The sequence below is a fragment of the Pleurodeles waltl genome, chromosome 11 (genome assembly GCF_031143425.1).
Source record: "Pleurodeles waltl isolate 20211129_DDA chromosome 11, aPleWal1.hap1.20221129, whole genome shotgun sequence".
NCBI classification, from domain to species: Eukaryota; Metazoa; Chordata; class Amphibia; order Caudata; family Salamandridae; genus Pleurodeles; species Pleurodeles waltl.
In genome coordinates, this window is record NC_090450.1 from 985,978,746 (window position 1) to 986,002,934 (window position 24,189).

The 24,189-nt window shown below is 46.3% G+C and overlaps 1 protein-coding gene across 1 annotated transcript in view; it reads left to right on the forward strand.

Moving 5' to 3' along the window:
• TXNRD2 (thioredoxin reductase 2) overlaps positions 1–24,189 on the forward strand; it is a 355,985-nt gene that overhangs the window by 80,057 nt on the left and 251,739 nt on the right. Inside the window, exons 7-8 of the mRNA XM_069215297.1 lie at positions 5,484–5,546; positions 12,926–12,996. Of these exons, the coding sequence (XP_069071398.1) occupies positions 5,484–5,546; positions 12,926–12,996 (134 nt within the window). The remainder of the gene's footprint in view (positions 1–5,483; positions 5,547–12,925; positions 12,997–24,189) is intronic.

A 24,189-nucleotide genomic window follows, 5' to 3' on the forward strand; every position in this document is an offset into this window, starting at 1 on the left:
TGCACCACCCCCGGATAAAGAAAGCCGCAAGTTCGACGCAGCTGGGAAAAGGGTCGCAGTACAAGCTGCAAGCCAGTGGCGCATCGCAAACTCTCAGGCGCTCCTAGCGCGTTATGACAGAGCCCATTGGGACGAGATGCAGCATCTCATCGAGCATCTACCCAAAGAATTTCAAAAACGGGCAAAACAAGTGGTTGAAGAGGGACAAAACATCTCCAATAACCAAATACGCTCCTCTATGGATGCAGCGGACACAGCTGCAAGAACAATAAACACCGCAGTAACCATAAGAAGGCACGCATGGTTGCGCACATCTGGCTTTAAACCGGAAATACAGCAAGCAGTGCTCAATATGCCGTTCAATGAACAACAGTTGTTCGGACCAGAAGTGGACACGGCAATTGAGAAGCTGAAAAAGGACACTGACACAGCCAAGGCCATGGGCGCACTCTATTCCCCGCAGGGCAGAGGCACTTTCGGCACCTTCCGTAAAACAACCTTCAGAGGGGGGTTTCGGGGTCAGGCCACACAAGCCAGCACCTCACAATCAACACCGTCTACCTACCAGGGACAGTACCAAAGGGGAGGCTTTCGGGGCCAGTACAGAGGAGGACAATTCCCTAGAAACCGGGGAAAATTTCAAAGCCCAAAAACCCCTACAACCAAACAGTGACTCACAAGTCACTCAACCCCTCCACACAACACCAGTGGGGGGAAGACTAAGTCAGTTTTACCAATCTTGGGAGGAGATAACAACGGACACTTGGGTCTTAGCAATTATCCAACATGGTTATTGCATAGAATTTCTCCAAATCCCTGCAAATGTCCCACCAAAAACACAGAATATGTCAAAACAGCATTTAGACCTTCTGGAAATAGAAGTTCAAGCCTTACTGCAAAAAGAAGCAATAGAACTGGTACCATGTACACAAATAAACACAGGAGTTTACTCACTGTACTTTCTAATACCAAAAAAGGACAAAACACTGAGACCAATCCTAGATCTCAGAATACTAAACACCTACATCAAATCCGACCACTTTCACATGGTCACGCTACAAGAGGTGTTACCACTGCTAAAGCAACAAGACTACATGACAACCTTAGATCTCAAAGACGCGTATTTCCACATACCGATACATCCCTCGCACAGGAAATACCTAAGGTTCGTATTCAAGGGAATACATTACCAATTCAAAGTCTTACCGTTCGGTATAACGACCACACGAAGAGTATTTACAAAATGCCTAGCAGTAGTAGCCGCACACATCAGAAGGCAGCAAATACACGTATTCCCGTATCTAGACGATTGGCTAATCAAGACCAACTCCCTAACAAAGTGTTCACATCACACAGATTATGTCATACAAACCCTCTACAAACTCGGGTTCTCCCTCAACTATGCAAAATCACACATTATGCCGTGCAAAATACAGCAATACTTAGGAGCGATAATCAACACAACAAAGGGATTAGCCACTCCAAGTCCACAAAGGGTTAAAAATTTTCGCAAGGTTATACAAGCCATGTATCCAACACAAAAAATACAGGCAAAGATGGTATTAAAACTCCTAGGCATGATGTCCTCATGCATAGCCATTGTCCCAAACGCAAGACTGCACATGAGGCCCTTACAACAGTGCCTAGCATCACAATGGTCACATGCACAGGGTCACCTTCTAGATCTGGTGTTGATAGACCGCCAAACATACATCTCGCTTCTATGGTGGAACAGTACATACAGGAAATCCAATATCAAAACAGGGTATAGCCAGATGGATAGTTAAGTGCATCCAAATCTGCTACCTTAAAGCAAAAAGACAGCTGCCCATTACACCAAGGGCACATTCAACCAGAAAGAAAGGCGCTACCATGGCCTTCCTAGGGAATATTCCAATGCACGAAATATGTAAGGCAGCCACATGGTCTACGCCTCACACATTTACTAAGCACTACTGTGTAGACGTGCTATCCGCACAACAAGCCACAGTAGGTCAAGCCGTACTAAGAACTTTGTTTCAGACTACTTCCACTCCTACAGGCTGAACCACCGCTTTTGGGGAGATAACTGCTTACTAGTCTATGCACAACATGTGTATCTGCAGCAACAGATGCCATCGAACTGAAAATGTCACTTACCCAGTGTACATCTGTTCGTGGCATTAGTCGCTGCAGATTCACATGTGCCCACCCGCCTCCCCGGGAGCCTGTAGCCGTTGGAAGTTATCTTCAACATTTGTACATTTGTAAATATATTACTTAAACCTTAATTTGTACATACTTATTCATTCCATTGCATGGGCACTATTACTAACACACACAACTCCTACCTCACCCTCTGCGGGGAAAACAATCTAAGATGGAGCCGACGCCCATGCGCAATGGAAGCAAAGAGGAGGAGTCCCTCGGTCTCGTGACTCGAAAGACTTCTTCGAAGAAAAACAACTTGTAACACTCCGACCCAACACCAGATGGCGGACTATGCACAACATGTGAATCTGCAGCGACTAATGCCACGAACAGATGTACACTGGGTAAGTGACATTTTCATCACCTGTCGTTGGAAGTAATTTGTGGCATGGTGCATTGACAATTCTGTCGATCCTCTATCTGCTCCTCTTTCTCAAGTCCTTCTCTTTATTCTTTCCCTTGCCCGGCAGGGCACTCTTAAGGGATATCTCTCTGCTATCTCTGCTTTCTTGAGGTTACCTGATCAGCCTTCTTTATTTAACTCCCCCATAGTTGGGAGGTTTCTTAAAGGCCTCACATCTCTTTCCTCCTATCCCAGTCATCATGCCCAGATGGGATCTCAACCTGGTCTTAACTTACCTTATGTGTACCCCGTTTGAACCACTTCACAACTGTCCTCTAAGGCTCTTAACTATAAAGACTGTCTTTTTTTTAGTTGCCATTACTTCTGCCCGCAGAGTTAGTGAACTCCCAGGCTCTTTCATCTCAGCCACCTTTCCTGGCCATACATCCTGACAAAGTGGTACTTCGCACCAGGGCTTCTTTTCTACCTAAAGTAGTGACACCCTTCCATGTCGGACAGTCCATCACCTTGCCTACCTTTTATGCACCCCCTCATCCCTCTCATGAGGAGGAGAGACTCCACCGTCTGGACCCAAAAAGAGCCCTGGCGTTCTACCTTGATCGTACCAAAGACTTCCGGGTAGACGATCAACTCTTTGTGAGTTATGTCGGTGCGAAGAAGAGGCAGGTGGTGCAGAAGAGGACCATCTCGCGATGGGTACTCTTATGCATCAAAATGTGCTACGCTCTGGCTAAAAAGCAACCTCCTGAAGGTTTGCATGCCCACTCCACCAGAGCTACTGCTGCTACCACAGCGCTAGCATGGAGCGTTCTAGTGCTGGACATCTGTCAGGCAGCGACGTAGGCATCTCTGCACACTTTTACCAAACACTACTGCCTGGACACTCCGGTCTGAAGGGATGGCTACTTTGGCCGTTCAGGCCTGTAGGACTTCTTGGTGTGATCTTGGTTCGCAGCCCACCACCGGGGATGGTATTGTTCGGGTATCTATTCAAAGGTAAGGAAACTGCAACTAGAAGTCTCTATCAGATGTACAAGTTACTTACCTTCGGTAACAAAATATCTGGTAGAGACATTATCCAGTTGCAGATTCCTTACCGACCCGCCCATCCTCCCCGCACTGCAAACTGATTTCTAGGGACAGGAACTTTCCCTTGGGGGTCCTAGTTTTGGCGCACCACTCTGTGTTCTTCATGGCTCCGTGCTACTGGCATGGAAAGTTGTGAAAAGAAACGGATGTCAGTGTGCCGTGGTGGCGCCTATATACGACAGCGACGTCATCATGGTGAACACGACGCCTGCGGAGTTGACCGATGCCATCTGACGAGAGGTACTGCTTGAAGAAAAATCTCCGGATCCAGTCTGATGCCTGGGGAAATTCAAAGGTAAAGAATCTGCAACTAGAATATGTCTCTACCAGATAGTTTTTGTTATCGAAGGTAAGTACATCGGATGAAGCGTTCCACCTTGCCGCATCTCCCTGAGTTTGTGGAGGGTTTGCGTCTGGTTAGACTGCGGACAAGAAGTCAAAATTTAGTATTTTTGTGCGAAGCGCTGCTTAAAAATGTCATCTTGCCGGTGAGAAATCCTTGTTTCTTGGTAACCTGGCCTTGCTGTATTCAAGGTTTGGTGCAAACAGTGCTCATTACATCTGCCAGGATGATACCTTTAGATATTACATTGCATTTCTGTATGTGCTAGTAATGTACAGCATGGCAGAATTGAACCGTGCTTCCTTTATACTCACCTTCAAGTATTATTCCGGGATCCATGCTGAGCAGGGTGTAGCCACCTGTGAGCGTGGGTAGTCCCATGCCATGACTCCTCAGCCTGTGAGCAAAGACTGCCAACTAAGATGTAAGTGAGAGCCGGTTGTGGTGCAGTGAACACCTTGGATCCACTCTGCATCCTTGACTCTTTCTAAGAGCCAGATGTAGGACACATTTTACCGGTCGCAAATGGCCCTTTGGGCCGTTTGTGACCGGTAAAACGCATTTTTTTTGTGCCAACCCCATTTTGGGAGTCTGTAACGTATTACTGCCTGGCAAAATAGGGTTTGTGAGTCGCTATTAGGAAGAGGCGTGTAAAGGGTGTTCCTTCTAATAGTGAGTTACACTGGTATGTATGAATGTTTTGCAACAGGGAATGGAGTCCCCAAACATTCGCAGATTTCTACTAATTTCAAATTGGTGGTAAGCCATTCACAGAGGGACCCCTTCCCCTTTGTGAAAGGGGGTGCCAACATTTTTTCAGAGCAGGCAGTGATCACACGAACCACTTCAGCCCACTGCCAACTCTTAAAAAGAAAACCTTTTATTTTTAAAATGTTTCCCGTTTTCTTTTAAGGAAAAATCGATGCATTTAAAAAACTGCTTTATTTAAAAAGCAGTCACCGACGTGGTGGTCTGCTGACCCCAGCAGGCCACCATCTCTGTATGTGCGGGACATTCCCAATGGGTCGCAACTTGCGACCTGCCTCATGAACACTGAGGCAGGTCCCTTGCGACCCATTCGGCAATCGCAGACAGTGTCTCAGACACTATAGTACATCAGAGATTGTGACTCACAAGTCGCTAAAATTCGCAAATTGTGAGTTGCAATCTCTGATCGTCGTACATCTGACCCTAAGATCCCAGCATGCTGCAGAGGAAATCTGTGCCACTATTTCTTACATCAAACACAGGTGCATCCTTGAACAAATCCTCCTTCTGTGTGGGCCTGATGACAGAGAGAGATGGTAAATCCAGCTGTTTCTTCATCCCCTGGTGCAGGTCTTACTGTGAAAACACTGTCCTTTCTGGAGTCTGTTGATGACACCAGTCAATGCACCAACGCTGCAGACATCCCCTGGGTATCTTCTTTCCACATAAATGGCCCACAGGACCTGTTCATTTTGTCTGCTCATTGACCTCATTTGTTTTCATTCACAGAGTAGAATTACTGCAAGTAACATAGTGATAGCCACTGGCGGACGCCCACAGTACCCTGCAAACGTGAGTACCTTTTAAATCATTTCATGCAAAATTAAGTTGTCCACCATTAACAGAGAAAAAGATGAAGACGTGTGTAAACAGGACACCTAATGCACGAGTAGTCGAACAGAGCCTCTCTTTTTACGTGCATCAGTGGAGTAAGGCTGTCCAGTGCAGTGAGCGATAATGTAGTTGTCTGTGAACATTCATCATTAACTCCGAATTAATTTGACCAAATTTTCAGATATTTTTATCCTTGTCAACTACCGTATTTTCATTCTATTTATTTTCTGCTCTTTTTTTTCACCCACACTTTCCATTGGTTTTTCTCACAAGATAGGCGCAATTCTGCGAATGTACACAAACTCTGGTAATCCCCTAGTGTAATTGGCTAAGTTTTGTAGTGCAAATTTTCGTGCCAACAAAAAAAGTTAACAGAAGCTTAAAAACGATCTATTCACATTTTAGCTCATGGGAAACTTTGGAAACTTGGTCTGGTGCTTCAAAAACCCACTTAAGTATTTAAATCAAACTTGACATGACATTAGCCTTTCAAACAGAAAGCCTTTCAAGATGTTTTTGAGATATTTTGCATTTGAAAAAAGTAGCCGATGGCTTTAAATGGTTACATTTTCAAGATGAAATGTGATGAGCTGATGAAGAGCTTCAGTTATTCTTTTCCGCCATCTTGAGATTCATACATTTATCCACATTTGAGAGTTTTGCACCGAGGACACAAATTTCACAAAGGAAAATAAAAATATAATGACTAGTTTTAAGCTGTAAGGGGGTGGTAGGTAGCCCCTCACAAAAATAGAAAAACACGTGCAGAGGACAGCAAACTCACACAATCCAAAAAAAACGAGCGTAAGCAGAGGCCATTTACTTTTCAAAAACAGCATTTTCTCGAGCGTGTGCATTTTTGTGTGTTTGCCAGTTTCACAAATACAAATCAAAAGTGAATGTACATATATGACAGCACAGTAAACTAGATTGAAAAAAGAGTGAGTTGATGAATAAAAGGCACAGGTCAATAATTGAGGTACAATAAAAAAAAAAAAAACACTTAGTTTACAAATAGAGAAAAATGGGAAACCACGTTTATAAAAATGCGATTTTCAAGATAAATAAAAGGAGTATCAAGGGCCTGGTTTAGACTGCAGTTTGTATTCAGTCAGGCGACGTAGTAAAATTATGTGATGGAGTGCCCGTCCTCTGCCAGCCCAGTGGACATCTCTGGTCATTGCCCGGATGTGCTGTCATGGCACTTCCGGTCAGTTTAATAAAATTTGACGTATGCTAATGTGAAATTGACAGACGTCCGGAAGTCCTTATTTTTGTCTCCCATCGTGTGGGGGACATTTTAACATTTTCACTGCCCCTTTCGCCAGGTTTTTCTCCGTGGTGACCAACAGCGAAAACTGGCCATTCGACCACACACTCTAAATGTGGAGGGTGGTCGAATCACCAAAAGTCTGGTGGCCCGTACGCCATTGAGCCGTTAGAGCACTATTTCAGAGTAGACTCTGTTGTTGAGATACTGAAGGTCTGCATGCCTGTACATCATGCCCTAAGTCATCGGGCCTGTGGTTGGGTGAGGGCTCAGAAGGATGCACAGGCAGTTAGGCGTAGCGCATGGTCACAGCCTACGCCATGCGTCCACCCATGGGGATGTATGGCCAGATCGTGCGTGCAGCTGCTGGGACATCTCGGGGGTTGGGCTGATGGCCTGGCCCGCACCTGTGATTGGTGGCAGGGACATCTGGGAACCCAACCTTGCCATGTTAATCTTCTTCGTTGCCTAAGCATCTTTATTTTTTTAATGTCATTAGTTCAGACATATATTTGATCTTGTGCCTGATCTTTAGATTCCTTTATATTGTAGATATCCAGAAAGAATGAACAGCACTGTATGAATAATTTAAATTTTGCAGATTTATCTGGGTGCTTTCCAAGGCAGGGTATTTCTTTTCAACCTTTCTCCCCCCCTTGAAGTCTAGCCTGATATGACCCATCTCTCTATCCTCTTTCTAAAACGCTCTACCATTAGTGTTTAATAATGTCAAATATTGAGTAATAATATCTAAGCTTTCAACCAATCAACGCATTACTTTCCTTTTTAAACTTTTCAAAAAGATTGTGGACTTCCGTTTGAGTTCACAGATCTTGTGTTTTTCTTACTGCCCTAAGTTCACTCTATAAACACACTGTAGACATTGTTTACCCCAGGCACCTTCTATGCAGTTTCTTCAAGGCACAGTAAATATGTTAATATAGTTTAAGAGGTACTACAGAACACAGGAAGTCCCACCTTCACATCTCCACGGGTGAACTCGACATAGATAAAAAAAAAGATTACTTCAAAGGCCTTTTTTCCTCAGCAAGGCCCAGTGGGAAATGGACCTTACTGTGGCTATGTTCCTACATTAGAGACTTCTGATCCCCACCCCTTATTATTTTTGAACTATCTAGATTGGTCCATCCCTACAATCTCAGGGTGTTACTCAAGTTTAAGACTTCGGGAATGTTCAGTGTAGTGGTGGGTTGTGTTGGCCTGATTACGAAGTACTGTATTTTGGCATATGGCATAACCGTTCTAACATTAATATACTATGTAGTAATTATGAGGGTACCATTTTCTAGTAATGTAAGAGAGGTGAGACAGGCTGTGTGTATTCTCTCCATCTCTCTCATGCCTTTAACTTTATTCTTCCATTGTGTGATGAATGGGGCATCTGCAGACAACCATATGGTTGTTGTGTATTTATTGGCAATGAACACAAGTGTGTAATAAGTATTTCTGTTGACTGCTGACTGTGTTGTAAAGAGGAAGGGGCCTGGAGAAGCCTGTCCAGTATCCCGATCGCCTCCCTGTGCAGATTGGGTTGGAATAGCACAACCCAAGAAAGCCCAGAAAATGTCCCAGCGTGCGCCTTCACAGTAACACACTGTCCAGTATACCCCCTTCGCTCACAAACCCCACTGCAATTCTCCTTTGGAATTCTCTGCACATTACTCCAATATTAATCACACTTACATGTCTTTCCAATGAGTCCAGTGGCATATTATAGCTATCCTGCATAGTCCATAAAATTCCTCATTCGGGAATAGCAAACAACCTGGCTCATAACTAGTCCTCTCTGGCAGTCGCTGATAAGTTTAGATCTCTGACACCCTCCTTGAATACACGTCCTTCCGAAACAAAATAACTCTCAAGCAGTTGTTGATAGGAAGTGCACCTAGGGTTGGTTACTCGATCCTCCAGCTAGTAGGACAGACCCTCCTCACTAGTTTTTCGAAAAAGAGCTTAAATGCCTCTGGTTTCAGGGTCACTTTCCCTTGTCGCCCACACCCTGTGAATGCCTATTATTGAAAGCCATTAATCATGCTGTTCTTTGTAATTTCTCTAAATGTTCCTTTTTGTGTGTGTTTCCCAGACACGTGGGAAATCCAAGGACAACCTGAAAAATTTTTTAAACTTTTAGCGTGTAACTTGCAAGTCTAGCTGACTTATGAGCTCGACACAGGCCATTTTTAGGTCGAGCCTAGGCAGTGCGCACCGCTGTCTGCAAGACATACTGTATTTAGTCTATGGGCTTTAACCACGCCCACTTTTGCCATTCGTTCTTTGTTGTGCTTGTCCTAAATGCTTCCTTTTGATTGGTGCATTTTTCTCAATGTTCCTCCTTTGTGTGCTTAGTTCCCTCACAGGTGATATCACGAAGAGAACATTTTTATTGACCATCACACTACGTCACGATTCTTCCTGTTACAGCGTGTGATGGCCCCTCCTCCTATCTGGTTTCGATTTTGTCTTTAACCCCAGTCGCAAACATTTTTATTGGCCATCACACTATGTCATTCTTCCTTATCCTGCTACAGTGTGTGATGGCCCCTCCTCCCATCTGGTTTCGAACAAAACTGTGACGTTCATAGAGAACGGGAAGTTGTTAATTTGTTTCAATGGAAGATACAGCTGCAAGCAAGAACCTAGCGCACCACACGTCTACAATGTTTTACGCAACTGAGTGTTAAGCGTTGAAATCTTGGTGACACCTGGTGCCGTGAAGCCTGATCGTTAAAAAGACACACGGATGCCAGCTCGTTTCTCGGCAGACAGAAAACTAGACTAATTAGGAAATACTGCGCCCGGCTGAAGTATGCAACTTTGACTAGGCGTCTCGCACACCCTCTTTTTGCATGGTAGGCCTGCTAAAGTTCGCTGCCTTCCTGGCTGGCACGCGCCGCTGGGCCAAGGATGCAGGCGGTAAACCAAGTGCTTGGGCAGCCTGATGGCAGATCACAAATAATCATGCCAGACCCTTATTTGGCATTGAGTCCTCTCAAGGCTTGGATGAGTTTGTCTTATTAGAGAATAGAGAGATTTATAGTGATTTATCCCTGTCATGTCTAACCTTTGCCACAGACGTGAACTAGAAAAATACTTAGGCATGGCGCTCCACATGACTAAACTTTTTTCCTGTTCTCATCAGCACTAATTCCTCTCACCTACTTCTATAAACACTGCACACATGTAGCATCAAGTTCACCATGATACCACCTGGCAATGTGTATGTATCCCACCTAAATGTTTTCATATAGGTCATATTACAACCACCCACCATTTTTAACCAGACCAGCAATCCCTCCAGAGAGTCAGTGCCACGACACCACAACAGCGCTCCGCACAAATGTGCAGATAACATTGTTTGTTTTATCAACTTTACCCAAAATGGTATTTTCCATTTACCATCAAACACCATATCCATATCAACTGCATACAAGAACCTTTCAGCTGGTCGGTAGCGCTCTGAAGTGGTCTCTTGACGGCGAGTCATGCTATAGAAGTGCGGCTAATGCAACATACCCCGCTTTTTCCTTCCCCCACCTCTTTCCCCCTCTCCCCCCCCAACATCCCCCCCTCCTTTTCCCTACCGAACCCCCCCCCCCCCCCTTTCCCTCCCGAACCCCCCCCCCCCCCCTTTACCCCCACAGAGCCACACAGGATTTTGTGCATAATTCCTATTGATGAAGGCAGTCAGCCGGCTCATAAAATGTCACATTACAGTAAAACTGACAAGCATCTCCTGCCTAGGAAACACGCAAAAAGAAGGGGTGGGTTGGAGATGGAGGAGGGGGCTGTGAAGGGGGGGGCTAGTACACTGCAAAGACAGCTCTGGAATCATAATTCACTGATTTGTCTTGTTTGGCAAAAGTAAGGCAGAAAGTTACACAGCGGATAAATAATACATCTCTAGAGTAGTGAATGAAGGAAGAGGCGAGGTTCGGGCGCTCATCACTCCACAAATTCTATTTGCAAATCAAGAGCCTTAGGGTTCGAGATCAGCGCCCTCTTGTTTCTGTGCTGCATGGTTAAACCCTTAACCATGCACCCATGTGCTGCATGGTTAAGCACTAATAAGGTCCCAAAGGTGAGATCTTTTGGCTGTGCCAATGCTTGTTGGAGCTGGATTCAACAGACATTTTATGCCTTTCCTGTGAGTTGAAAGCAGCTCGCGAGTTTTAGGCACTGCAAAAAAAAAAAAACACACACAAGCAAAGCCAAACACGTAAGTGTCTGCTTTGCTTGAAAGGCAGGAGGTAGGAGATCTGCTGTGTGCAGTGCGATTTGGTGGCCAGAGGGCATTGGGCGCAGGGCCAGGCCTCAGGCCAGACCCCTGTGCCCAGCCCCCACTGCACACTGTAAAAGGCCAGTGTGGGCTGGGTGGCCAAGCTGGGTGGAGCGTTGGGCACAGGGCCCAAGCCAGACCTGTGAACCCAGCCCCCACAGCACACCGTCAAAGGCCAGTATGGGTTTGGTGTAGGGCCTGGCCACAAGCCAAGCCCCGCCGCCAACCACAGTGCACACGAAGGTTGTGTGCAGTGAGGGTTGTAAAATAAAGTAAAACAGAAAAACATTTATTTCACCATCTACCATCATGCAAAAACACATTTTTGCCAACAGGACATATATACACAAAAACTGTTATCTGTAAAACAATAAGGCGAACGGCTATGAATTATGGCTTGTGTTGTGTGCATTTTAAAACATGACTGGTGAATTTCAGCAGTTTTACACGGTTGAGCCTCTAACATGACTCATGTTTTAACTCTGGTGAGAGTTAATAGACACCCAGATGGATGGATAGATGGATAGATGGATAGATGGATGGATGGATAGATGGATTGATTAACCTGTTGGCTATTGTTTGTCAGCTGTTACTCTACAGGTACAACATTTAAGGTTTTTCAGCTTTTTACTTGATGTATCCTTCAGTGACCAGGTACCAGTTTGTGATTCATGTAACAGTTCTGTACAGATCCCTCTGCTACCCCTTTGGGTCTGGTTGGAGCTACGTAAACTCAAATAAATAAATACCACTACATTTGTTCTGCTCCTTCTGGAGTACAGCTTATTTGGCGCTCTCCTGTTTCACTTCTGTGCCTGACCACCCACCCACCGTTCAGCTCTGCAGCCAAATCGTTTATGTTTATTCATAATAGAGCGAGGTTTTCTTACAGCCATCCAGGGTTTCCTCTCTTGGGTGTTTGGGATTTTGGTATTAAACAACCCATCAATCTTCTTATCTTAGTTCCTAATCAGTTTCAACCAATTGGAACAGTCTCCATCTTCCTGATGCCAAAAGGACTAAACTATTCTTTGTAGCGGATGAAAATCATTACAGTATTTGTGTTTCACATTCTTATTCCTGGCTGGAACCCCTGGGTATGTGAGTGCTAAGAGATGGAGACAAATGCACGGAAGGAGCGGGAGGGAGGGGAAGACAGTGGCAGGAAGGCGAGGATGCCGGCTCACTTTGTACCCTAAAGTTGTATGTTGTACAGTAAGAGCATGCTGTGCTGAGTAACTGTTTTTTTTTAATGGTGCATGCTGAAATCGCGGCCCACCTCGATTCTTGTGCAAAAAAACACATCTCTGGGAAGTAGTGAGGGGAGATCAGTGCGGTGCCCTTGAATCAGCGAGGGGTCTGCAAGTGAGTGAGTGAAATAAAGAAATCGACAGAAAGGTGGAGATGAAAAGGGCCGTAGGAGGGCAACATAAAGTCAAAATAGACTTCTGCTGACTCGGTGCATGGGCTGCTGGTCTGGCAGAGCCTCACTGTTCAGATTTCTGAAAGAGCTCGGATCATACCACTTCTTCAACAGTTCAGGGATGTGCCCTTGATCCTCCGCATCTACCAACGAGTCACCGAGGGGCAGGCACACTGGTGTAAAAGAGCGATCTGCTGAGCCATTGATTCTGACCTGTGGTGTTTGTTCTGGGGAGGCTGAACAGCCCATCTGGCCCCACTTAGCTGCATCTTGACACTGTGGATAACACTATGAATGTTTGAGGCCTGATGTCCCACACAGTTCTCAATTCGTGTTTTTGTCTCTAGGTCAGAGGCGCGAAGGAATACGGGATTACAAGCGATGACATATTCTGGATGAAGGACCCCCCTGGAAAAACGTAAGTCAGGTCGTAAATGTTGGTTTTAGAAGGCCCTTATGAGCTGCCTCCTGCAGCCATAGTCCAGCTTCCAAAGCCACTGGCCTTTGTACTAATATTGGGGCACCCCCCCTTCACGGTTTGGATACATTTAGGAATTTGCCTGAGGCCATGTTCTGTGGTGTCTGCATTCAATCCCTGCTCTCTGATTTATGGCCCATGATTACATTGGACACGAGAAGCGCTTGAGACAACAGTTTCTGTTTTTTAAGATTCTGATTGCATTTTGAACACTGTACTTTGAAACCTACTAACATTGAAATTTGGGGTCTAAATGAAATGTAGGGTGGGGGCTGGGGAGTGGAGTACAACCATTTAAGATATTTAGCGAGGTCTACACTTTGATTTCTTGAAACACTTGGCAGTAGATTTTGTACTGAGCTCTGTGTTTGGTAGACAGACGTCCAGCTTGGTGCCAGCGAATTGAGTTGCGAGGGCTTCCTGCTAAGTTCTATATCGCCGACTTCGCCCCTCATGTGGTGGGGGAGGGGGCCAGAGTCCCACCTAGTGCATGGTCGTGCTCATCACCAATGAATTGAACAGGGACTGGCCTGTAAGGTGCTGTTTTCCAGCTGCTGAAACATTGCTGTTCTCACGCAAGTGGTGACGTCATGCAGCGTGGTAAGGTTATGCAGGATTCCAGGCTCCTAACTTGAACAGATGGAGGCAATGTTTGGAGGGTGGTGATTGCCGTAGGAGAGAGGCATGAGCTGTTGTTGCTGGAAAGTGTTTTTTCCACTTTTAGACAAGTTTAGCATCTAGTAACAGAGCCCCACCCAGTTTCCTAAGGCAGTGCGTCAGACAGATTCTTGCAGAACTATGCGCTGGACGAGTGTGTTGTGAGCAAGTATGTGATCTAGAAAACCAATGGAATTCATTCACCAAGAGACTGAGTATACAGGACTGAATCGTGAGACCGGGAGGGGGTTCATTGGCAAGTGTGACTGTCACCAAGATCACAAATGACGAGAAAGGAAGGAAACCCTTCCAAGCCGTGCCAGAGACAGTCAGACACTAGGATCAGACGCAGGGTTCGTCATTGTCTGCGTCGCATGTCTCAGAGCGATCAATAATATGACCATACAGGAGAACTGATCGAAAAAAATGGGAAAGTTCCAGATCCCTGTGAGACTAATTTCTTTGGAGTAAAGTTACCCAAATTAGGATTGGAGGTAGTTAATGGTTGATACAGAAGAGATAACAAGTCGACTGGTTGAGTACCAGGCGGCCTTCCCCTGTTTTAGCGATGGTAGTACAACCTCAGTTCCAAGGCAATTCGTGCCAGATCCAGGGATGAGAGTGTGGTTGAAAAGGACGTTAAAATCAGCTTTGGACTTTAGATGCTGGTGATGTGCAACAGCTTACACAGTTAGAAACAAGGGATTCTCAGTGCATGTGGAGAGGAAGGCGGGTGGGAATCTGCTAGATATGTCCGTAGGGCGATGCATCAGGAACAAGGCGCAGGTGGGGACACGAGCAGTTGAGTGAATTGTGATGGGTCATGAGTTGTTTTCTGAACCTGAAATTGTCTCCTCGCAGAGCTGCAGGCGGGGAGTTCACTAATGTCGGCATCAAGAACATGAAGGTTGAGCTCTTCCTCTCTCCTGGTGGAATCTTGTGACTCCCTGAGATTGGTCTCTGATGACCTGGCTTGTCTAGGAAGCGCGTGTGGCGTGGGGCTGGCTTTAAGGATCGAAGGACCTTTTGCTACAAACTTTATTCGTTGAAGATAAAGGGGTTGCATTTGTTGAGGGCTGTAGAGTAGATTAGGGTGGGTGATTTTGAATGGAGGGTACATGCATGACAATGGAAGGGAATGGTGGAAAACATATGTTTTTCTTATGGTAACTATTTCGAAAGGAATATTCGACACACATAGCCAGTACAGTGAGGGTGTCCTGGGATGAGGTGATGCTCGTGTGAAGAGAAGGTTAATGACACAAAAAGAGTTCTGTGAGCCGGGTTTTAGAGCGGAAGTGAGATCACAGTAGCATGTCAACATGCTAAGCCAATGCTTCGAGTGCCTCTCTGTAAGCGCTGATATGTTCTTGAGGACGGGATTTTCACAATATCCCTCGATAGACATTCGTTGGCATCTTTAGGTCACAGGTGCTTGGTGGGATCCATGATTAGGAATTGGGGGGGGGGGGTAAGAACAGGATGGGGTGAGGGTTTGTTTGAACAGATTGTAATAATTGAGGGTTGCCAAGTGTGTATTCAACATTCTGAAGAAGGGTTTTCGAACTGAAAGATGAGACCTTTATGGATTTGATTGAAATAGTCCTGGGTTGTGTCAGTTTTTTTTTTTAATGTGGGCAAGGCGCTGCGAGCATCCAGGATGGATGATGCTGTGTGACTCAGTGACTCACAGGCGAGAGTACTTTCCAGGGGCCTGCGGTGGCTGTGAGATGGCCGCGTGCCTGTTTGGGGAATGGAAGGGGTCGGTGGGAGTTGGTTGAACAGAGCGTGTCCTAAATGAATGTTCTTTAGGGAAGCATCGGAGTCGCCCAAGACATTGAGGGGAGTATCAGTTGGGGTAACACCGAGGATCACACGGAGACTGAGGTCATTAAATAAGTTGTCTGTTGCGTTCAATAAGCGATGGAGAACAGCATGTCGAGTCTGAGTGGAGCAGGGACCTTGAGCAGTGATTCCACGGGTGGTTGTGGCCAGCGGTAGCTGGGACATCACCTGTAGCTAGCCACTGTTCATTCAACCATCCATCCGCACAGCAAGGACATCCCTCAGCCCCCAAGCAGCGGACGGGGTTGTAGTCTCTTACCGGTCAGCAAGCAAGCCCGCTGACCGTATCAGTCCAGCTCTGATTTCCCTGAAATCAGTTCCCTTTGCAGCCAGGTGCATGCAGACCTGGGCTTTGCTCGAGAGTGCCCTGGGCAAGACCATACCTGGCGTAGGTGAGGGGAACTCCATGAAAAGAAACAGAGACAACATGCGGACTTGGTGCCAACAGCGTTTAAACCCACTTTTCTTCGGACCAGGTCAGAGAGAGACTGCAGCAGGCCGCTCCTGCGCCCCCTTGGAGCTCGGCGCCCTGGGCCTAGGCCCACTGTGCACATGCTAGAGGCCGGTCCGTGGTGCATGTTGAAACCACTGTGCGCAGTATTTGAAATCTTACATTTTGGCTGTCAGGAGGAGCCCACTCAGTTCTAGGCTCAGATGACCACTTCCCAGAAGCTAAAAGGAACTCTCAAACAAGCTTTGCCAGGCCCCACTCAGGGTGCGGGGCTCAACCCCCGCAGTGACATCCAGACTCGCCCAAGGAGCCCTCAGACATGAGCTGACGCTCTTGTGCCGCAGTTCTAGCGCCTCGAGCCCTGTGTCATACTGGATGATTTACTGATGTTCTCTTCATCGGACAGATGACGTCAGTGGATTCGGCACTTTACACTGACTATGCACTTGTGTATGTTACCTGCAGAGTTTTACACTACACCATGGGTGCTTTACTCATTCCTACCATTAAGCCTAGATAAATGTATATGTATCTGCTCAGTGCTTTACCTATACCGATTGCTTTACAACCCTTTTTGAGCCTCGTGCAGTATATAAAACCCGACGTAAAAAAACGCCAGCGCTGTAAACAGATTCAAAGTAATGGCCTGAAGGTATAGCTTCACACAGACCTTATAGCGCAAGTTCTACTCTCCTGGGCTGTCTCGGTAACTAGGTTCTGTGCCCTTCTTTGTGTGAATGATGCATGGTCTGCATATGTACTGAGCAACGTCTGTGCTCTCATTGTGGCAGAAGTGACGCGTCCTTCTACTTTGGGTACTACCCTCTGCAAGTCTCCTCGCCTATGTGAATCTGCCTCCGGTTGTCCCAGGCGAAGTTCACCCTGCATACATACCGGCACTATATAACCAGGGCCACTGGAATTATGCGGCAGAAGAGGCCCGAATTATGCGGCAGAGTTTGGTAAATTATGCGGCAAGAAAAGGCAACTCATGCAGCGTAATGCAGCACATTTTGTAATAATATTAATTCAATATTTCATCATTTTTAAACTTGGTAACACTGTTTGGGCTTTGGTTGCACCCCATTAGTACCATTTTAATACCCAAATAAAGCAATAAGCAACAGAAAGTTGACCCGTCCAGCTTTGCAAAAGGAGCCATCGCTGCGGGCCAACACGTGTTGCTGCATTTTTACTAACTTTTGAACAGTTTGAGCTACAATTATTATGATTTTTTTGTTAAAATCTGCAGATCATGTGGGAGATAATGAATTATGTGGCAAATGCGCCAAATCTGTTTTTGTGAAAATTGCCAAAGCCACATAATTCCGGTGGCCCTGTATATAACTATGAATTAATCTCTCAGGCATTATACAGTGACTGTTTGACCTTCGGACGCGTTAATGCACGTGTGAACAGCCCTTCTTAATGTTTTATTTCATAGCAGCGGAAATATTCACTGAACTGCTGGCTCATTATTAAACTCTTCCTTCAGAAACAACTGTGCTAATATTCAGCAGGCCTTTTTAATATAATTTTATCTCGATGTACAGATTTCACCCATAATGCTCCGGTTCTGAATAAATATTCTTTGGGTGCATGCATATATTGAGCAGCCTTTACTTCCAAAGGATTACCATTAATATCATAATTAAGGCTACCAGTGCTCCGTTTTTTAAATTAATTTTTACGGATAAATGTAGAGAGAAAACAACCTATTTTCCATTCTGTATTTATTTTTAAATATGGAAAAATACAGAAAATAGGTTTTCTTCTGGAGGGCTCACACTACTGACAGTCACACGTGCTAAGTCTATAGCTGTGCAGGCGGGCATGTAGGAGACTTAAACATAAAAGAAAAAATATATCCTAATGAAGCTTAAATAACATACAATATTAAAACTTTTTTTTTTTTTTTAATTTAAAGGCACTTACCTGAGGAGGACCTTCTCTCCTGGCTCCGACACGCGACTTGACCCCGGAAAACTGCACAAGCCAATCCTGGCGCTGCTTTTATGCTGGCAACCAGCATGAAACCAGCGTCAGGATTGGTGGGAGTGGCCTTTCTCAGAGTTCACAAGAGCACTGGAGGCCTGTGCTTTAAAGTGTGCATGTCAGGCTGGCCTTCGCAAGATGGCCGGCCAAAGGGACATGCGCACTTTAAACAAGTGCGCAGCTCCCGGCTGCCACTGAGCAGCAATTGCCCCGCCCTGTCCTGACACTCGGTTCAGGACGGGGTGCTCAAAAATAAACTGTTAATAAACATGGTTTATTACCATTTTATTTTTCCCGTTCTGGGGCATTTTTTTTTAGCGGGGCAATGCCCCTCCGCTCTTAAGGGGGGGGGGGGGGGCGCCCCTGGTGTTTTCTTGTATGTGGCTGCTTAATTTGCTAAAACGCAACAGGCATCCACATGTGAGTGCACCGCTAAGAATTAAGTGAATGTGGAAATATAAAAAATTTCAGGTCCATTTATTCTCAAAAAACAAAATAAATATGTATAAATATCAATAAGATGGGCAAAAAATAAATGTGGATAAATTCAGATGGAAATGTTTACAAAATACAAAAAAATCCGCAAAACCAGGAGGAACCCTGCTTTTTAGTGCCCCCAATAAAGGTTGTCTGCGCACCCGTTGCAGCGCCTCCTGCGGCCACCAGAGGCCAGCAGACACCGCGCTTTGCGCCCGCACGGCCGCCCCGCCTGTGCTCCCAGGCCTTGTGGACACACAATAGGCCTCGGTTGTGGGGTTTGAGATACTGTTTACTCTCGTACTTGACATGGCTGTCAGCGGGTAAATACTCTCACAAATATGCCTCTTGTTCCCGCTGAATGAGCTGTTCCAGGTGAGGCGGAGGGTTACAGTCCCGGGTGCACTGTAGGGCTGTCAGCGCCTGGGTTTTCACAAGTGTTTACCTTTGTTAAAGAGCAAAGCATTTAAGCGACGACATTTTGTGGAAATGGCCTGTGCCAGGGTGTGAAGCGGGAGCTGCGCAGTGAGTAATGAGGGGCCGGGGCTGCAGGAGGGGAGCAGCCCCCTCGTCAAGCAGTGAGGCCTCGGACAAGTACATTATTACAAACCACCACTAGAAACAAGTGTTTGTAACCACAGCTCTCAGACACGACAAACTGCTGCAGTACTCGTTTTATCAACACCCAGAGGATGAAAGGCTGAGTTTGGGAATTCGAACTAGTGCTCCCTGCCGAGGTGCTCATTTTATCAACACCCAAAGGATGAAAGGCTGATCTGGGAATTCGAACTAGCGCCCCCTGCCGTACTGCTAATTTTTATCAACACCCAGAGGATGAAAGGCTGAGTTGGTAATGCGGTGTTTTCACAGGGCAGTTTTCTTCCATTTTCTGTTTCCTAACCAGCGGCTGAGATAGGCGTGAGTTAAACCTTGCATCCACAGTTCTCTGACACTGAAGACAGAGGTGGTCATTACGACTTCAGCGGTCTTTTTCCAAGACCGTCGAAGCAGCCGCCGCCAGTGCTGGCGGTCTGAAGCCCACCATATTTTGAGTTAGGTAGGATTTCTGCCAGTTTACGGGTGGAAATCCGACCCCGTCGGCCTGGCCGACAAAAGGAAGAGAGGCGGTTCCACCACTACCACCGCAAGGCCAACAAGACTCCGCCCGCCGTATTACGATACGTAATACAACGTGGCGGTGTCCTGTTGGCGGTGCAGTGCTGGTGGCGGAAGACGCCAGGACCCATCCCCTCCCGGACGACCACGTCGCCAGAAAAGGTAAGCTGATTGTCTGAAAGGGGCACATTGAGGAAGGGGGGAGGGAGTGCGTGTATGTGTGCGAATGGGGGTGTCTGGGTGCGTGTATGTGTGCGAATGGGGGTGTCGGTGCATGAATGGATGCAGTGTCTGGGTGTGTGCATGAATGTGGAGGGGGGAGTGCGTGTGCATGAATGCGGAGAGGGGGAGTGTGTGTGCATGAATGTGGAGGGGGGAGTGCGTGTGCATGAATGCGGAGAGGGGGAGTGTGTGTGCATGAATGCAGAGAGGGGGAGTGCGCGCATGGGTGGGGTGGCGTGTGCATGATTGCGGAAGGGGGTGCGTATGTGTGAGTGCGAGTGGGGGTGTGTGTATGGTTTTGTGCAGTTGGGTGGGGAGGGTGCGTGCATGTGCGTGGAAGTGGATGGGGAGGGTGCATACATGTGCGTGGAAATGGGGGGGAGGGTACGTGCATGTGTGGACATTGCAGGGGGGAGGTTGCTGGCGACAGGAATGGAGAATCCTGTTGCCGTGTGAGTTACCGCCAGGGTTTTCGTGGCGGTGCCACCACCACGGAAAGCCTGGTGGTCTGCCGGGTCATAATATCACCGACGGCGATCCGACCGCTGGGTCATAATATCACCGACAGCGATCCAACCGCTGGGTCATAATATCACCGACAGCGATCCGACCGCCCTGGCGGTACTGACGGCATGGTCTATCTCATAATGCAGCGGTCTTCACTGCTGGGTCCGCGGTGGGGAGACCACCAGCCTCATAATGACCACTAGGGTCCTTTGGTTCACTGATTGCAGGGAGCGGTGCCTCCAACCCCTGAGAAGTTGCAGGGAGCGGTGCCTGCAACCACTGAGAAGCTGCAGGGAGCGGTGCCTGCAACCACTGAGAAGCTGCAGGGAGCGGTGCCTGCAACCCCTGAGAAGCTGCAGGGAGTAGTGAATTCACGCCTGGGAAGCTGTAGGGAGCGTTGCCTGCAACCCCCGAGACGCTGCAGGGAGTGGTGCCTGCAACCTGTGAGAAGCTGCAGGGAGTGGTGCCTGCACACCTGTAAAGCTGCAGGGAGTGGTGCCTGCACACCTGGAAAGCTGCAGGGAGCAGTGCTTGCACACCTGGGGAGCTGCAGGGAGCAGTGCTTGCTCACCTGAGAAGCTGCAAGGGAGCGGTGCCTGCAACCCCTGGGAAGCTGCAGGGAGCGGTGCCTGGAAACCCTGGGAAGCTGCGGGGAGCGGTGCCTTCAACCCCTGAGAAGCTGCAGGGAGCGGTGCCTGCAACCCCTGAGAAGCTGCAGGGAGCGATGCCTGCAACCCCTGAGAAGCTGCAGGGAGCGGTGCCTACACACCTGAAAAGCTGCAGGGAGCAGTGCTTGCACAGCTGGGAAGCTGCTGGGAGTGGTGCCTGCACACCTGGGAAGTTGCAATGAGGTTCTCCTTTGTTTGCCACACAAACAGACACAAAGTGCCGCACTTCGCTGACAATAGATACCCTCTTAATTTCAAGCCGTGTCCTTCCTGGGGTCAGTAGGAGATATGTCAGACCAGAGTTGGAATCTCAAATCTGTCACCTACACCAGCAGCCATCAAAGGATACAATACACTATATAGTGTTAAACACAAGTTGTTGAGTGGTAAATGAAGATTTTAAAGTGCTTCTGACTTTCTCAAACTCTGCGAATTTGTAAGCTTTCTTGTTCTGCATATGCTTTGTGGAATTGCTAAGTATATACATTGCACACAGTACTAACTGAATCTTTTGGTACTTTGAAAAAAAAAATAGATTCTTGATTTAACACAGGGTGGCAAAGTGCCTTACAGAGCAAAGGCCTGGAATAACAGGGAATGAAGCAAAGAATATTTAACAAAAGTAGAAAATGTAGGACTTAAAAGATAGTGTTATGTTTGAGATGCAGGATTCTAGAAGATCAGATGTGCTGTACAGATCATGAAAGTCTTTTTAGATATTACAGATCTTTCTTAAAAGTAAAACTCTATGTGTCCTGTCGAGTATGTGTCAATGCAGATCCTTGGGCCATTTCCACAGTATGAGTGTTTCAAGGTGAAACACACTTTTTCTTTGGGGTGTTTAGTTTGAGCAAAGAAAGTTTTGGTTCTACAGGAGAGGCAATTTCTTAACCAAGTATTCAGGTTCGTTCTAATAAATACCCCTGTTATACACAGAGTGACTGACAATGGGTAGCCAGCCCAGTGAAGAAAGAATTGGGGTAATGGGCTGAGATCTTTTTATACTTTTTATATTTGAGACAGTTTGGGGTGCTGAATGAAGTACTACTTTGAGGGGAGCTAGGCAACATCTGTGCAGCCCAGTCAGAAGCACACTCCCATAGAAACGTGTGAGATGATATGGACTTGGGCTGCCAGCTTAAAGTCTTGTTTTGGGAGGAAATGGTTAAAGTTGCCAAAACACTTTATTTGAAATCTGGTATTCGTGGTCATCTCTTTGATATGTAGGTCAAGGTGGAGTAGTTTGCGGAGCTTGACGCTTCTTGAATCAACTCAGGTGAGCGTCTTTGGTGTGAGGCCCATGAACTGCTTTGACCATTCGGATAGGAGTCCCTGTTCTTTGTTTGGTGGGGAGAAGGAGAAATTAAGTCTTTTGAGAGTTTACATTTAGTTTAATGTGTAACATCCTGTTCTGTAGGGAAGAGATATGCGTCTGTGGCTGTTGGAGCTTTCAATTCGACTGTAAAGTGGAGTATCCTAGGTTTACTGCAGAAATAAGATGAGATGTTTTATTAACAAATTGCCTGACCAATGCAAAGGCTGGTGGTAGGTCAAGAAGAACTAGGAGCTAAGAATATTCCTTATTAGAGAGAGAGACATAGGGCAATATTCACAATTTTTAAAATTGAGGTTTCCGTGCTGTGACCAAGGATGGTGGTCACTTAGATGATTGCTACTTGTGTATCTTTTAGCTGGCTGGCTAGACATCTTTCAGTAATCTTTGAGAGGAAAGGGAAGCCTGTAATCAGTCTGTAGTTTTTAAGCACACTAGGTTCTGTTGAAATTCTTAAGGTGGGGATAAACATGCCTTATTGTTAAAGAATCTGGGAGAGAACCCCATTTTAAGGAGGACTTTATAATTTAAACATAAAAAGTGAAGAAGGTATCAGAGTGATGTTTGGCGAGAGGAGATTGCATGGGATCTTAAACAAAGTTCAGTGGCTTTGTGTTATTGGTGACTGAGTTTAGTACCTCTATAGTAACACGACTGAAAGCATTCCAGGTGGTTACAAGGTTTTTTTGGTGGAATCTGGGTTTTCTGTTTCAGTTGAAGATTATTGTTTGGCTATATCATCCCTACCCTTCATGACTTTGTTTAAGAAGTGTGAGGCTAGGTCATTGCTTTTGGATTCTGTGATGGGAGTGGTGCATCCTCTGTAGTTTGTTGCTGAATGATCTAGAAAAGTTCTTGGGGGCTTTTCAATGCATGTGTAAATTTTGCATTTTGGAAGAAGGAGTTTGCACGGTATATGATCTTTATATAATATCTGTCCATCTTGAGTTTGAGAAGGTACAGATTTGTTCATTCCCTTCATGTCCTTTTAGCCTGGTCGAAGTTGTATATGATAGTCAACACCCTGTTGTGAAATCCCTCTACTAGTTGGTCTTGAACTCTGCTTGTAGTAAGTGGGCCAAGGGGCCTTTTTCAGTGCCTTTGAGGACTGCAGCGTTTACCACTCTGGTTTCTTGTTTGGCTTGTTGGGGTACAGATTTGGATGAGGAGGTGAGCTTGACCACTCCACTCGAAGGGCGTGTGCAACTTGAAGTAGGTCATCTTAGCAAAGACCAGGTCCAAGGTGGTACCCTTTTTCTAAGTGAGGAGATGCAATGTTGACATAGGTGATTTTCATATAAGAAAGATCTAAGTGTAGATGAATGAGTGTCCTTATTTCTCTTATTGACAGCTGTTCAAGCCACCAAGGAAAATATAGTCACGCAAAGGGATGAGTAGATGAGTGGGTCTGTGCTGTATGCAAGAGAATCTTCCAGGAAGTCCTTTTCCTTTCTGCTTGGTGTTAAAAGCTTTACGCTGTCAGAGGGTTAGTGATTATGTTTGTGATCCCAACTTTGAGATATTGGTAAAGGGAGAAATTGAATGACATTACCTCTCTGCATTTGAGTGATTCCTTTTTCTTGAGTGATACAGATCCCCCCTACTTTCTTAGTTCTGTCGAGATGTATAATTTTATAGCATAGAGGTAGTAAAATATAAAAGAACAGAGCAGAAGGTTGTGGGAGCCAGGTTTGAGTCAGAGGTAATCATCAAGGTTGTAGTCCACTGTGAGGGCTGATACAGATGTGGCGGTCGCAACAGCAGGACCTGCAGAGAACAGCATTAATGTGATTAGGGGTGTCGGCTCTCTGGTACGAGACGGTGTGGTATTTTTGAGTTTGCTTGGGCAAATAGATCTTGGG